We start from the raw sequence: 15,687 nt of genomic DNA, 5'->3' as shown, positions 1-15,687 counted from the left end.
GCTGGTTTGGGCACCCTTCGCCATGCTCCTTTTTTTATCACAGTTCCACTGTAGTATATATATATATATATATATATATATATATATCGCGTCGCAAGTCTCCAGCTGTCAAATCACTGCTGCTACAAAGTCCCCAATCCCACACAGCCCCAGCTAACAGAATAAAGGAGAAGAGTGTCTCTATGGTGCTGCATGCTGCACAAAACAAACACATGCAGCCTCACGATCTACCGGGCCTCTAACTGCATATGAAGATGACATGTAGATGACAAGTTTTCCAAAAAAGAAAAAGAAAAAAAAGAAAAAAGGAAAAACAAACTGCATTATTAAATTATGTGGAAGAAATTAACAACCCACACCCACGCTAACATACACGCAACATCTTTTGGATGACAACCCAATTTTCTTTTTCTTTCTTCCTTTCGCTTTTTTTTCCTTTTCTTCGTTTATCTTGAGACAACATGCAGATAGATAGATAGAAGAGGTTAGGATAGATATAATAAGCCCTTACAATATGTAAAGGTCTCCAGCGAATGGGATCTCCCCCACAGAGGACTGTGGGAAAGTGGGTTGAGGATGGAGGAGAAGGGAAGAAGAAATGGTGGGGGCACGGAAGAGGGGTGGGGTTGGGTGTGGGGGGGGGGGGGGATTGCGCCGACAGAGCGTGGTGCCGTCTATGCGCTGGGGTTGGGGCTGTTGTGTGTATTGGTGGAGCCATTGCTTCCCTGGATGGTGAGGCTGATGTCATCCCTCCTCTCCTTCTCCTCCTCCTCCTTCAGCTCCTGCTTCCGCTCCTCCTTCAGATCCTCCTTCAGCTCCTCCTTCTCCCTGAGGGGACGAGACTCCACACTGTCGTCGGAGGCCAGGGGGGCGTAGCGGCCTATCCGGTGCTCCTTCAGGGCAGGGCCCCACGATGAATGTGGCTGGCAGGCAAACTTAAACCGCTGAGCGAGAGGAAAGGGAAAGAGAGGGAGAGAGGGGCACGTCCATCAGAGCAGTCGTGATGTAAACGTGGCGGCAAATATCAGCTCCGAAAACAAATTATGAAAAAGGTCATTAGTTAAAGGTTCAACTGTTTTCAGCCTCCACTGCGTTTGCTGACGGTTCAATTAAGTTTGACTCCTCCTTTAACGCTTCCACTGCACACACTTCAGCTTATGACTGATATACCTCCTCATTCTCACTCTTCGACTGACAGTTCAAATAGTTGACATTGACTGCTCACACTTTGTGCCCTCGCTTTAACTTACTTCGACTTTAACGGGTAATTTAACCACTTTCCTCTGCTACACTTCAACTGCCTTCAGGGTTTACTCACAACGGACATTTCAACTGCTCTCATGGCTCCGACATCAGCTTAGAATTCATCTGCTTTATGTTCTTACTCTTCAGCTGCTTTCAGCTTACTGACAAGTCGACTGCCTACAGGGCTTGAAACAAAACTTTTAGACTTGTAATTAGTGGTGGAACGACCCTAAGTTGATACGTGATCCATTCAATTAGAACAGATATTGTGTCAAGGTAAATTAAATTCATCGCTATCATGGTGTGTTCAAATGTGCTCTTGTAAAATGTCGCTTTTGGCGTTCTTGCATGAATACAGTTGTTTGAAGAAGATGTTTTCATAGTGATATGAAATATATTATATTTCGCGAGGGAATTGTTAGCACTAGCTCTAAGCAGCATATCATAATAATAGAAATCTTTTTTCATCAATAAAAAGACTATCTTTCATTTCCTATTCATTTGAATTGTGCATTTGAATGCAAACAACCACTAAACATGGTGACCATAACTTAAAAGAGAAAGGATAAAATGTAGAATACTTGACAGTTTACACTGACATCGGGTGGTTGAAATTATTTTCGGGATGATGGTGAAAAAAAAAGGAAACCACGGTGCAGATCTGCAACAACTGTGGATGCACCGATCTGACTTTTTCCGCCCTGATAGCGATGCCTGGGCTCTGGGTCCGGACCTATACCGAGAGTATGATCTGATACCAGTGTTTAATTAATGAGCTGTGTGCTTATTATAATTGCACTGTCGAAACATTTTGAGCACCCAAAAAAACTATGCAGTTTGGTGCAGCAGAATGCAAGATTAGCGGTGACGGACACGGAGATGCATACACACACACTACTCAAGCACACCCGCAACTAATCTCATTATCGCTGGGGATGTCTGTACCTCTTTGAAGGTGGCCCCTGGGGACTTTGAGATCTTGTAGAGGGCATAGATGGGTATGCAGAGCACGGAGGACATAGACATGGCAAAGCCGATAGCCAGAGACCAGCTCGGATACACATAGTCATTGTAGGTGATGGGCTTGTACTGGATCACTGTGAAGATCATGATGAACTACGGAACAGAAGAGAGATGGTGAATGAGGGTGGGCGTCGTCATTTAGAGCAGGAGTCTGAAAAAGCTGATGGGAAGGAAACTTTATTTACAAACACAGAGAGGACGGAGAAAACACAAAACAACCAAGAATTTATATTTCAATGTTTTTTCTTCAATATCTGTCACTGACATCCAACATACCATAGAAAGAGGGTCATGAAAACAAAACATAATCATGATGTTACACTCTTATATCAATTTGACAAAACCCTCAGGTTGTACTGCAAGAATGAGACTTAAATCATGACGCATTCCGCATCGTGGTTACAATTAGTCCAAAGAAATGGCTGCTGTTGCTATTGTCAAAGTAAAAAAAAAAAAAAAATAATAATAATAATAAAAAAACACTACTTCCTGAATGTTTTTTTAAAAAGAAATCTGCATTAAGTCAGTACGGGGAAAATCACTGTGGACAGTAGCGCAACAGTCGGTTCTTTTTATTTAAAAAATGCAGATAATTAGGATTATAAATCGCGACAGTTCCCAACAGCAGTGAGTTTCGTCACAGTTCTAGCAGAGGCCCCGCAGAGCGAGGCATTAATCTGAGTCGTGAAATGAAAGAGAAAACAAAAACGGCTGAAATCTGACCAGTAATCCACAACAATGAATTTATTGGTTGGCCCGGGTTTAGTGGGCTAATGCGCCTGCTTGGGAAATACCACATTGATATCAGCTGCATGTGTCCATCTCCCAGTCTGAAAGATTTGCTTTTCCAAGTTTACACTGGAAACAAAGCCAACAGTAGCCAAGCAGATTAGTTTTGACGGCGGCTCAAATGTAGGTCAGGTCCCACACAATGTGTCAGCAACACGGACAAAAAGTTTAGAAGCAAACGCTCGGCGCCCTTCAGATCGCCACATTGGCCTTGCCGTTTGTTTCCCTGCACCAATAAAATGTCCACATTGCTTCTTTTTTTTGCAGGAGGTGGAGAAGTATGCAGCAATCGTTGTATCCTGATTAGAGGTTAAATTCCCCGGACGAGCACGTGTGCTTTGTACGTGTGTGTTCACTTACAGAGATGATGACGGGGGAGATGAATCTCCAGCAGACTTTAAAGAAGAGGGGTGGAGGGAAGCCCAGCATCATCTCCACGTCTTTAAAGTACTTTTTGTGGCCTGCGATCAAAACAAAGAGTTATCCAGGAAAAGTCCACGGTGTGCATTCAAGTTTGATCACTTTACATTCTAATCATGACATACACATCTACAGTAAATATATAGGTATATAAACAAAACAAAATTTGGAACCCAAATGCATAAGTGATTTATTATATTCTTATGTTTGTGATTTAATTAGGGTTGCACCATGCATCATTTCAGCATAGGAGATTTGGGTATCTCACGATTCGATTCAAAATCGATTCCCAATTTCAAAATGTATTCTCGATTCAGTACGTAGGGGTGCTTCAGGATCCATCCCAGTCCACTGTGCGCTAATAAATCGTGTCGTGAATCCTGGCACACAGTAAAGTGGGACTACGGTAATATAGTTTAAATACTTGAAAAAGTTATCACACCCAATTGCAATGTAAACATGTAAAGGCAAAAAGGTCATATTTATTTATGCTAAGCTTGCACAAGAAAAAAACACTTGTTACTGAAAAGTTTTAGTATGCGTCAGTGCCTTCAAAAAAATAAGAAATGCGGCCCTAAAAACCCAAATAAAGAGGCGGCTGGCTGGAGGGAGATCACTGAGGGAGTTTGACTGAGTGCTGCTGATTCAAATTCACTCTTGATTGGGTCAAGAGAAACCATATAAAAATAAAAAACGTTTCAATATATCCACTTCTAATATGAATACTGTGTCTCTCTTTATGGAATTTCATCGTAAAGGTCTTTGTCAATAAATTCACATGAGAATAAACAACAGCGACATGTATCCTTACCATAAACATACATGACGCAGATGCACATGATGCAGGAGATGACGACCAAAGAGAAGCTAGCAGCATAGTTGTCCATCAGTAGCAGCCAATAGATTCCCGCCTGTGCACAGAAGAGCAGACAGAGAGTCACCTCCATGAGAGAACACAAGTGTGTAAAAAAGACACGATCTGCGTGTGTTTGGGACTTACCCGTGTCGTTAGCGGCACTCCCAGTAAGAATCCACCCACGGCCACGGACAGTGTGACAACAGTCTTGTTCCGGATGATCCAGTCCGTGCCAATCTCATCGACAACGGCTGTCACCAGGGTCTCCAGCAGGCAGAACTTTAAGGACAGGGATGAAGGGGTTTATGAATTCAATTAAATGAGAGAACGGCTGCTCAGACCTCTTCTCACATGATGAGAACGAGGCTACCAGGAGTGTTGACAGGTGGATTTTTTTTTTAGGTAGGTAGCACTTAAGTAAGTGGTCAAGAATAAAATGGCATTTATACCTACAGGGTAACACATTATAACAAGAGCATACCAGCTAGAAGTCCTGTGAGGCTGTATTTGTGTTGGAGCTTGAAGCTAAAGCCTAGTTTATGGTTCTCTGTCAGGTCGACGGCGTACCTAAGCATTTGCTCTTTAATATTGATGAGCTCCAACTTTAATGCAGCCGCTCCAACTTGGTCGCCATTGTTTACTGTGACCGGAGTTCGGCTATAACCCCTGAAACCACACAGCCACACAGGCACACCGCCCTGGCGGCATGGCGGTTAATTGCAGAGCAACGCGGTCCCTCGACGCAGAACTTCGAATGCTCAACGACGGCGTCACGTCGACGGCGTCACGTCGACGGCGTCACGTCGACGGCGTCACGTCGACGGCGTCACGTCGACGGCGTCACGTCGACGGCGTAGGTACGCCGTCGACGTGACGGAGAACCATAAACTAGGCTTAAACCCCAATGCTAGCATGCTACCATGTTCAAAATGACAACGTAAACATTGGCTAACACACAAAGCACACAAAGCACAGCTGAGGCTGATGGGAGCGAGAGAGAGAGTTTTTGAAGGTATTTTTGCAGGGACGACCTCAGAGGCTGAAAAGTGAAGACAATGCGGAGCTGCCTTAAGCTCGCATTCTTTCTAATGGCCATCAGGGTGCGACCTCCTGTGGTTGCAAAAACGATGGTCCCTTTTAGAGCACAATAAATACAATGAAGACGCTAAATAAGTGCTTTAGGGCGAGGTTACTTGTTGCTGACAGGTCGTTACCACAGAGTACTACTTTAACCCTTTCACAGTTTGTCTTCAGTCCATCAAAGTTAATTGTAACCTTTTTTGTCGCCTAAAAATATCTTATTCACCGTGATATATTCAGCAAAACAACGAGATGCGGCGGCAAAACGTGGTGTTCCACAGGCAACCTTGTGTTCTCTACGAACACACACAACAAGAAATGTAGAGTTGAAAGAACCCCCAGGGAAAGAAAGTGTGCCGATATATATTGGTGATATATATATAGGCTGGGGGATGGGAATGTGTGAGATAAATCTGTCTGGGTTAAAGAGGTGGACTGTCAAACACACCGTCGCATCTCGGTTGTTCTCAGTTTGAGAAGACTACGCTTTTCCTTTCTCTTTTTTCCCCGTCATGATTTCAGTGTAGCCAGCCGCAAGCAGTGGGGTTGCCACGAGGCAAAGCATTATTGGAGTAAACTGAAAAAATAGAACTATAGTTCCAAATAAAAATATTCTATATGTTGTCAACAGCGTGGGGCAATTCCCCAAAAAAATAGCTGTTCCATATCAGATACTTCCAATACATTTGATTTATCACAGTTAAGAGCATTTTTTCTGTTTGGCAGAGGACGGGAATGTTCTTTGCCTCTTTGACTGAGACACTCAGAATCGTGAAAGTAAGCTTCCTTCCTATCCTTCCTCTGGCCATCGAGGCGATATTTGCTGACTGATCACTCTTGACTGACTCACCAACTTGATACGACGTGAAGACGCATGAGGACCTGCTGCGCGTTCGCGTCATCTTAACATATGCCTTACTGCCACACAAAATATATATTGAGTCCCGGTGATGCGGCGTTACTTAATAAAACACAATTACTGTTTTGGGAAATTGTAATCCCCTACACTATCCTTTACTGGGGAAATAATACTTTTCTGTCCAACAAAGTTGTCTTGTTTGAAAAGACACAAAGGAAGATGTGTTTTCAGCCTCACCTGAGTCCCCAGTCCCAGAAGGATGAGCATGAAGAAGAAGAGCAGTGACCAGAGTGGTGAGATGGGCAGCAGAGTGAGGGCTTCTGGATAGGCCACGAAGGCCAGGCCCGGGCCGTGGTCGGCCACCTCCGACACGGGGACGTCCAGGTTGTGTGCCATGAAGCCCAGGATAGAGAAAATGACAAAGCCGGCATACACGCTGGTTGCACAGTTGGTTATGCTGATGATGATGCTGTCTCTGTACAAAGAAAAGGGAAGAAACAGCACCTTGAGTATTCATTCAACCGCTGAGAAACATTTACAAGAACACAATGAGTTCCATTCATATCCACCCACAAAAAGCAACTAAAATATGACAATTTCGTTCCTGGGCTCTGTTGGGATGAGGAGTGCTCGGATGGAAACTGGTGAAACAGATGTCATCTTAAAAATTATGACATGCATTGATGTTTTTAATTTTACTTCAATGATATTGGATCGCTGATCACTGATTTGATGTATTGATCCAGATCCTATGTATTGTTACATCCCTAGCGAGAGAGGGTTATATTTAAGCAGCCTGTATGAATGATCATTTTACTATTTTCAGCGGCTAACAAAAGCAAGTCAGAAGTCTTTGAGTCGGTCCAGTGAAACCTGTCACCGACCGTTGGCCATGGCATTTTTTTTTTTTTTCAATCTCACCGACTCAGACTCAGGGAATATGCGATTGCACCGGTGCTCTGTTTCCCCACATTTCCATTCAGGAGTTATCACAGAGGATACCTTTGATGCCTGGTGCCCTTTTCTCAGCTCAACTTTCTGCACTTCTGCGTGTGCACCGATTGGGGGTGTTGCAGGAGTACAGAGTGCTACTCCACTGGGACGGGGCGGCAGAACCACAAGCTGATTAGGCCACCGTGCAGCTGTGTGCGCAGATAGCACAACCTCGAGCTGCAGGCGGAGGAACAAATGATATCTTCAGCCCTTCTCCTCGCGCAACCCCACCCTCCCAAATGCCCCTCACTCGGTCAGCAAGTGTGGACAAGCTCGGGAGAATAAATTCCTTCTTTTCCTCTCCTTATCGCCTCCCATGTGCCCTTTACCTCTTCCCCCGTCTCCTCAGCCCCTCACTCGCTCCCTTGGCGTTCAAGCACAGTGCAACCAGCCTTTTAACACAAGTCTGAAAAAACATTATCTCAGTCCCTCCTCCTGTCTTACCTTACCTCACCTTCTCTTTGCAGATATATAGCCCTGACTCTCTCTCTCTCTCTCTCTCTCTCTCTTTCTCTCTCTCTCTCTTGCCGGTTGTCTCTTCCCTCTGTAATGAAACCTCCAGAAGCTTGTAGTGTATTTTCTAAATTCTATCACTCCTCTTCTCTCTCCTCTTCTCCTACGCCTCAAGATTCTCTGACTAGTGCAAATATTAAGATACTGGTCTGTGTTGCTCAAGGACTTGCAGCAGCACATATTGACACAGGCAAGCAAGCGCTCACACTTTTAGCTGCTGCTTTCCTTACAGTTCAACTGCAGAAGCCTCACATTCTTTAGTGCTATGCAAAATCAAGTGGCATATACTCTGTCTTGGTTTTTGGAAGGCCAACAATGTAAAAGGGTACGTAGGATTTTCCTCAAAAGTAATGTACAGACTCATAAAATCCCCCTCATAATTAATTATTAGTGACCCATGAGAACTGTGTGGCCCCTGGGCATCAGCCGCTATAGAAACGGTGAAACCAGGTGCCATATCTGAAGCACGTATCCGAGAGGAAGTTACGGAAATGGCGGACACATCGGCGGGGAAAAAACTCTGCAGACATGGGAGGCAAAATGCCACGCGGACAAACCTTGAAGGCTCTGTTTTACATACTGCAACCCGAAAAATCCCTCTCATTCTGCCTTCAAGTGTGTGTTGTTGCTCGATAATAGCAAAAGCGTTTGCACAAATTGAAGGACCATTATCAGTTTAGCCAGAGTAGAAAACTGTCCCAGGTAAAACCAAAGTTTGAAACCAACACCAAAAACCTTATTAACATGCTACTCTTCATTTACTTTGCAATTTGTTATGACTGAGTGTTGTTTTTGAAAGGTTAAATGGAGATTTAAGCAGAATATTTAGTTACGGTACAAACATGTGAATTTTGACTTTTTTAAATTATTAGATTACACAATCGTATGCAGCCACCACTGGAATATGACTTTGAGCCTGTTTGGAACCGGTAGCAACAACGTTAGCTTCCCTTCACCTGTCTCTCCTCTATGTGTGTGGAGAGGCGAAAAGCCCACAGGGTATTAACAATTGTTTGACATTTTTTTATTTTAGGGGCCACAATGATTCATATTGCCTAATCTTTATCTGCAACTGTGCAGAAATAGCAGGTTCAAATGGAATGAATGCAAAAGAAAGAAAAGAAAAAGAAAGCTGGACAGCATTCAAATGTTGATTAAGATTTCAAATGTTATGAATGAAGCTTCGAACTCGGGTTATGATCTGGACTATTTCTTGGTTTGGAGCAGTAACTTCCAGGAGTCTCCTCTTGTTGCTAGGCCAAGTCCCAGTGACAACAAGAGTCCAAGAGGCAAGAAATAGTCCAGCAGATAACACCCCATAAAACCACAACTTACTGTTGTCGATGTTAAATGATTATAAAATTCGCAAATGTTCTCTCTTACGGATGGACAGAGCCAGACCAGCTGCCTTCCTGCTAAACTAAGCTAACCGTAGTCTGGCTCCAGCCGCGCACGTGCGAGAGTGGCATCGACCTTTTTTTTTATCTAATCTCAGCAAGGCGGCAAAGAAAGCGGATTCCCTAGAACGTTGCACAATTCTTTCAAAGCCGTCTCAAAGGAGCAACGCTTGTTCTTGTTTACCCGGAGTCTGGAGAACCAACCTGAAACAGTTGTTGTGGAACTTGTTGTAGGAGGCCATGGTAATGAGACCGCCCCATGCACAGCCCAGGGAGTAGAAGATCTGTGACGCCGCATCTCCCCACACCTACAAAACCGGAACCCAAATATAGTCAGAAGTAAAACGAAGAATTTCCTCTTTCCATCCTGCCCGTTTGTGTGTTTGAGCAGAATAATACCTTTGCATCGAGGACCTTCTGCCACTGTGGAGTCAGGTAGTACTTGATGCCGTTGATGGCTCCATCCAGGGTGATGCCGCGGATGAACAGGATGGTCAGAACGACATAAGGGAATGTGGCTGTGAAGTACACCACCTGCACACACACACACACACACACACACACACACACACACACACACACACACACACACACACACACACACACACACACACACACACACATCAGACCATGTGGTGAAATCAGTTGGAAGTACTAATCTGAATTTGCAAAACCTACCAACGTGACAAGACAGCCAAGAATGCCCGTGTGTATTATTAAACAGTTTAGCAGGCTGTTAAATGCTGGATGTAATGTAATGAAAATCGACTTACTGCAGGAGTATTATGTCTGCTGTCGCATGTGGTCAAGCCTTAATGTCTATGTATGAGTATTAGTGTGTGTGTGTGTGTGTGTCTGACCTTTCCAGAGGATTTAACGCCCTTGATGAGACAGAGGAAGACGACAAACCAGGACACGGCCAGGCAGCCTAGAAGAGGGAGACGGACCTCTCCAAAGCTCCCGATGTCATCGGAGATGTTCAACACATAGTGTCTGAGAGAGAGAGAATCACATGTTTAATGGTTTGACATGATTTACACGTCTTTGAAGTCAGGACGTCAGTTGTTGCTCTTCTTTTTTTTTTGGGAGACTTTTCAGAAATGTTCAGAGCAAAAATCAACATGAGCCATTAATGACTAAGCTAAGTAAACATGACTTTCATCAGCAGGCAGATGCCACTAACCAGGGGTCCAAGGGCAGTGAAAGCTGCTGCTCGAGCCATATTGATTTTCTTTCTTATTTTTCCCTCCTCTAAAAAGTGTTTGTGCCAAAAAACGTTGCCAGAATTGGCCGCAGGATTGAAAATTGCACTCACCGCTCAGGCACATAAGGTGACACTCATTGACTTCAAGGTGGTGCTGTAACAATCAAGTTTAACGTTTTACGATTATCTCGAGAACGAGCGGCTTGGCTTAGAGTCCAAATTCTTGTGGCATTTTAGTCTCTCAGTTCCACTGCACCTTTGTATCTGCTATAAAAATGTCACATTTTGTGCCTTTTTTCTCTCAAAAGACCTGTGCTACTTTATCAATTTCCAGAGATTTAAGTTTGGATAGACAAGTTCAAGTGCTCATTCTCAATCAGCGAGGACCTCGATCACTGCTGATGAAAGCGCTATTTGACTTTTCAAGTCAATGCAATACTTAAAGCCATGACCAAAGACATCCACAGAGCAATGTTCTATTACCATTAACTGGCTTTTTGGTTCATTGCTATCTAGGAATTAAAGACAACAAGCATAATAGATGCAATCCAGAGAGGGACATTAATATAAATACGGCTCTAGTTCCTTCCCAAACATAGTTACTCTGAAATACCACTGAAGGGCGTTACTTGAAATTGATTGGAAGTGGAAAAAAAACAGTATAAACATGCAGGAAAATAATGAGGATATCATCTTCATGATTATACAACCTACTCATCTTCTCATCTGCCTGATGAATGATTGCAGTATTGTCAGTGCAAACAAAGACAGAAAGATGACTACATGCCTCGACAATAATTAGCAAAGATCGAGTGATGCTACACGGGATTGCTGTCATTTGTTTTGGAGTTTGTTCTGTGGTCTCGATGGTAAAAATAGACTAAACCGTTATATCAGTTCCTAGTGTGAACTTTAGTCTGTGGGTGCCACAGACAATACAGTGTTAACCAGGATTAGCCAAACAAACAGCTTGTTTAATCCAAACCAAAGAAAAACAAGGTCACACAAAAAAATATGCTCACTTTCTGCACATCTGTGGTTTGTTAACATCAATACAAACTGACGAGAGCGGTGCAACAACATTGGTTTTGCCCTGACCTTAAAATGTACTTTGCTTATCCCTTTGCTTTTCTTCCATGGATCACGTAAGGTGCAAAGGTGGAAGGTGCATTGAGAAATGACAGCACGAGGCACAGCCGTGGTATTTTGGCAAAGACCGGTTCTTCGGCATTTCCAGCAGACACGTGCAGAAACTAACAAATAATATTTAATGAAAAAAAGTGGAATGCGAATTAAATAGGCAAAGCTGAAAACAGCAGCAGGATGAATACGCGTTTTACATCTGAAATGCAGAGCCGTTACACATGATGATACACTGCTTGGGACCTTGATCAAGTCATGTGTGACCAACACCAGGCTGCTGTAATAATACAAAATTAAAAAACATCTGTACTTCTGGTACATTAAATTGGTTGATTGGTACTCATAACCTGACAGTTCAAATCTGAGGCGATTAAAGTCGTCTAATGTCTGTCCCCGCTCTCTCTCTCCTCTCATCCAGATGTGTACTGTATTAGAGCATAATCGATCAACGCCTCCCACTGATATGTATATATATATATATATATATATATATATATATATATATATATATATATATACATATATATCTATATGTATATATATATGTATATATATATATATATGTATACATATATACATATATATATACGTATATATATACATATATATGTATATATATATATTAAAAAAAAACAATATATATATATATATATATATGTATATATATATATATATATATATATATACATATATATATATATATATATATATATATATATATATAACTTTGCCAAAGCCTTTTTCACACAGTTGCACCTACTCTACACAAGCTTGAGGAGCAGGTGCCCTTGGCAACACCCTTGTTGACCTTCCACACCTGACCTTGCACCTCACGCTAATTTGTTAAGTGCTTTGTGGTTGCCCCATTAAAACAGAGCTGTCCCCCAAAGGCCGCCATTGTAAAACTGGATGCCTCCTGCATGTCCCTCAAGGTGACGCTGTCCCAAAATTTTCACTGCCGGTAAAATGTTGTCCAAATATTTGAGTTTCTTCTGCAACTGAGGCATGTTTGTGGCTGGCAAGCTTATCTCTCAGGGGTAAAGACACCTTTGACCTCTGGGTAAGGTATGATAGCCCTGCAAAACTGGGTCTAAAGAGGTTACTTGCATAACTTATTCATTTATCCTTGCTCAGTTAAAACTGTGACGAGGATACTCGCTCCACTACACTCCTGATCTTGGGTTCGGTGATCAGCAAATGACAAATCGTTGATGTACGTCAGAGACTTACTTCCAGTACTCCTCACTGGGGCTGGTCCTCTTGGTGCGGTTGACCACCTCGGCCACCCCGGCCACCAGGCTCGTGGTAGCGTTAGCCAGGCTGGCGTTGAGCCGGTAGCGGCCGCCGCCCAACACCCCGCTGCAGTCCGGTGTGTTCCAGGGGTTGTTGCAGTAGGTCCACGGCAGCAAGTTGGTCATGGACATGAAGAAGTAGTAGAAGGCGATGCAGATGACCACGTTGTAGTAGATCCCAATGTAGGTGGACACCACCATCATGCCATAGCCCACGCCTGGAGGGAGGAGGGGACAGCATGTGAGGCCAATGACGGCTTCTACGTGAAGGGTCAGGCTGCTAAACTCAGCTAAGCTAAGCTGAGCCTTTTGGTCGATAAATGTGTTACACTTCACAATTATTTGTAAATTTTCGACAAACAATCGTTACGCAGTGTCGCTAACACATCTAATTTGGTCACTAGTTCATCTAGTTGAAAAGTTTTTCTTTACAACGAGCTGCTGAATGTAGATCTTTTACATTGAACAAGCGTCACCACACCTCTTATGTTATGGTCGGCAAAGATTGTAATCTTCCTACATATCCACAAATAAGAAGCTCCATGATGTAATTAATTTCGTAGAAAAAAATATATACATTTTATCACCAAAAACGGATGCATGTCTGGCATTTATGCAGGTCCACAAACAAACTGGCAACCAACCAACCTTTGAACATGGGGCTGATCTTCCACACTCCAAGACACCCCAGGCTGGCGAACTGACCGAAGGACAGCTCGAGGAAGAAGAGAGGAATGCCGCAGAACACCAGCATGATGAAGTACGGCAACATGAAGGCACCTGGATGGGGGGCGGGGGGGAGGGGGGGATAGGAAAGGCACTCAGTCACGGTCATGGGAGAACCGGAAGCTGCAAACGAACAGCAGTAAGACAAACAGTGGGCCATGCAAGATGACATTACATCATATTCGAAGATGTGAGGACACTTTTGGGAAGCCGAGTCAGTTACACCCTATGCTGTTGTCTGACAAAGATAGTGGTTACTGTACAGTTGTACAGTTAGAAGAGCGAGATTGCAGAATGTGAAGGAATCTAGTCCACAGGGACATTTTATCAAAGCCAAGAGTGTTGGCTGACCAGACTGGCTGGGATTGAAAATATTGCACCTCTAACCCCAAGATACGTGGCAGCAAACACATTATGTAAAAAACAAACATTGGTCCAAGTAGATGCGTTAAAATATATAGTAATTAAGCCAACAACAAAAAAGATACTTTTTCATTTAGCTGACGCTTTTATCTAAAGGGACTTACATCTTTGCTCTATACAACGTAGACAGAACAACTCAGGGTTAAGTGTCTTGCTCAAGGACGCAACAACAAGGACAATCGGAGTCAGGGCTCGAACCATCGATCCTCTGATTGAAAGACAGACATGCTAACCACTGAGCCACAGTCACCTGACTGTAATGTCAATTACTACACAAATTAGACGTGTCAGATGATTTGAAGACGATAAAACTATTAAAAAAAAATAACATTTGCAATCTGCAAAAAAAAAACAGGAAAAAAACAGAAAGAAAGAAAAGAAAAGTAAGATCTCATCTGTCACAGCGACCTCCCTTGGGTGAGCAGAGAGGTCACTGCATGTGCAGCTGAGTCTGTTCTGCGGTGCAGCAACTCTCTGGTGGTTCAGACTGAACCAGAAACCAGACAGTCATCTATAGGGAGCGTCTGTGTGTGTGTGTGTGTGTGTGTGTGTGTGTGTGTGTGTGTGTGTGTGTGTGTGTGTGTGTGTGTGTTCGAGCTTTCGTATGTGAACTGGGTCGGTGCAACCAGCTGATACTGTACAATACCAAAAACCTTATCGTTCTGTGAGAATTGCCGGCTCAAGCTCAGCTCTCCCGCGCGGAGCTCCGCCCCATTTGCAGCTGTGTGCGAGCTAACATTCGAAGTTCTGCGTCGAGGGACCGCGTTGCTCTGCAATTAACCGCCATGCCGCCAGGGGGGTGTGCCTGTGTGGCTGTGCCTGTGTGGCTGTGTGGCTTCAGGGGTTATAGCCGAACTCCGGTCACAGTAAACAATGGCGACCAAGTTGGAGCGGCTGCATTAAAGTTGGAGCTCATCAATATTAAAGAGCAAATGCTTATATTGCAAATGTTGAAGCGCAGGCGACAGAGAAGACGTTTGCGGAGGTGGTCTGTACGACCACTAAACCGGTCGAGGCTGGGAAAAAGCAACTGCCGGAAATTACGTTCTGAGCGGACCAATCACAGCGCTTGCGGTCCGCGTCAACGCGACGCGTAGTTAGGATTTTTTGGAGGTGCGCGTCAGGCTACGGCGTAGGGGTCTGCGTCGACGGCGTAGCTACGGCGTAGGTACGCCGTCGACCTGACGGAGAACCATAAACTAGGCTTAACTCTGACTTTTGCTATCATCTGGAATCTTCCCAGTACATTTTCTCAGACTATCCAGAACATGTTAGTCCTTTTAATGCAGAGGTTTTTTAGGATGCATTTTGAGTCGGGGGCGAGCGCTTGAATGTAGTTTGCTCTCGTCGTGTTCTTATGCGCTGAAGGCAGAGGCTGCAGAGCGAAAGCGGCGCATCAGCGGAGGCAGCAAGAAGCAGCTGGATCCGTTCTGTGTACTCAGACGCATTCCGACAGCGTTCACACCCCAATTAACAATCCTGTAGTTACGCAAAACTGGGCTTGATGCTTGTGAGGATGCTTTGGATTGAAGTCGGTGCGCTAATAGGGAACATGGTTGACACATCCAATCTGTTTAGTGATGTCAATTGTGAAGAGTTCATATTACACTTCACAAAAATACGCAATACATTTCTAAATTACAAATTATTTACATGACATCGAACTAAAGGACCATGTATTCTAAAGCTGTGTGAATATAAATATGTGAATATAAATATATGAA

The 15,687-nt window shown here is 43.7% G+C and overlaps 1 protein-coding gene across 1 annotated transcript; it reads right to left on the bottom strand.

The window, feature by feature from the left end:
• Window positions 1-674: 674 nt before the first annotated feature.
• Window positions 675-13,032, bottom strand: slc6a9 (solute carrier family 6 member 9; the record flags this gene model as incomplete). The annotated part of the gene is made up of 10 exons (XM_079220308.1): window positions 12,753-13,032; window positions 10,036-10,168; window positions 9,575-9,709; window positions 9,380-9,483; window positions 6,510-6,747; window positions 4,478-4,612; window positions 4,289-4,388; window positions 3,418-3,518; window positions 2,191-2,361; window positions 675-944 (listed from the first exon to the last, which is right to left on the bottom strand). The coding sequence occupies exons 1-10, from the start codon at window positions 13,016-13,018 to the stop codon at window positions 675-677; spliced, it is 1,653 nt and encodes a 550-aa protein (XP_079076434.1). The 5' UTR covers window positions 13,019-13,032.
• Between the last annotated feature and the right edge of the window lie 2,655 nt (window positions 13,033-15,687).

The sequence above is a fragment of the Taurulus bubalis genome, assembly GCF_910589615.1.
Source record: "Taurulus bubalis genome assembly, chromosome: 1".
Classification (NCBI taxonomy): domain Eukaryota; kingdom Metazoa; phylum Chordata; class Actinopteri; order Perciformes; family Cottidae; genus Taurulus; species Taurulus bubalis.
This window is presented reverse-complemented; position numbering and strand designations above follow the sequence as displayed.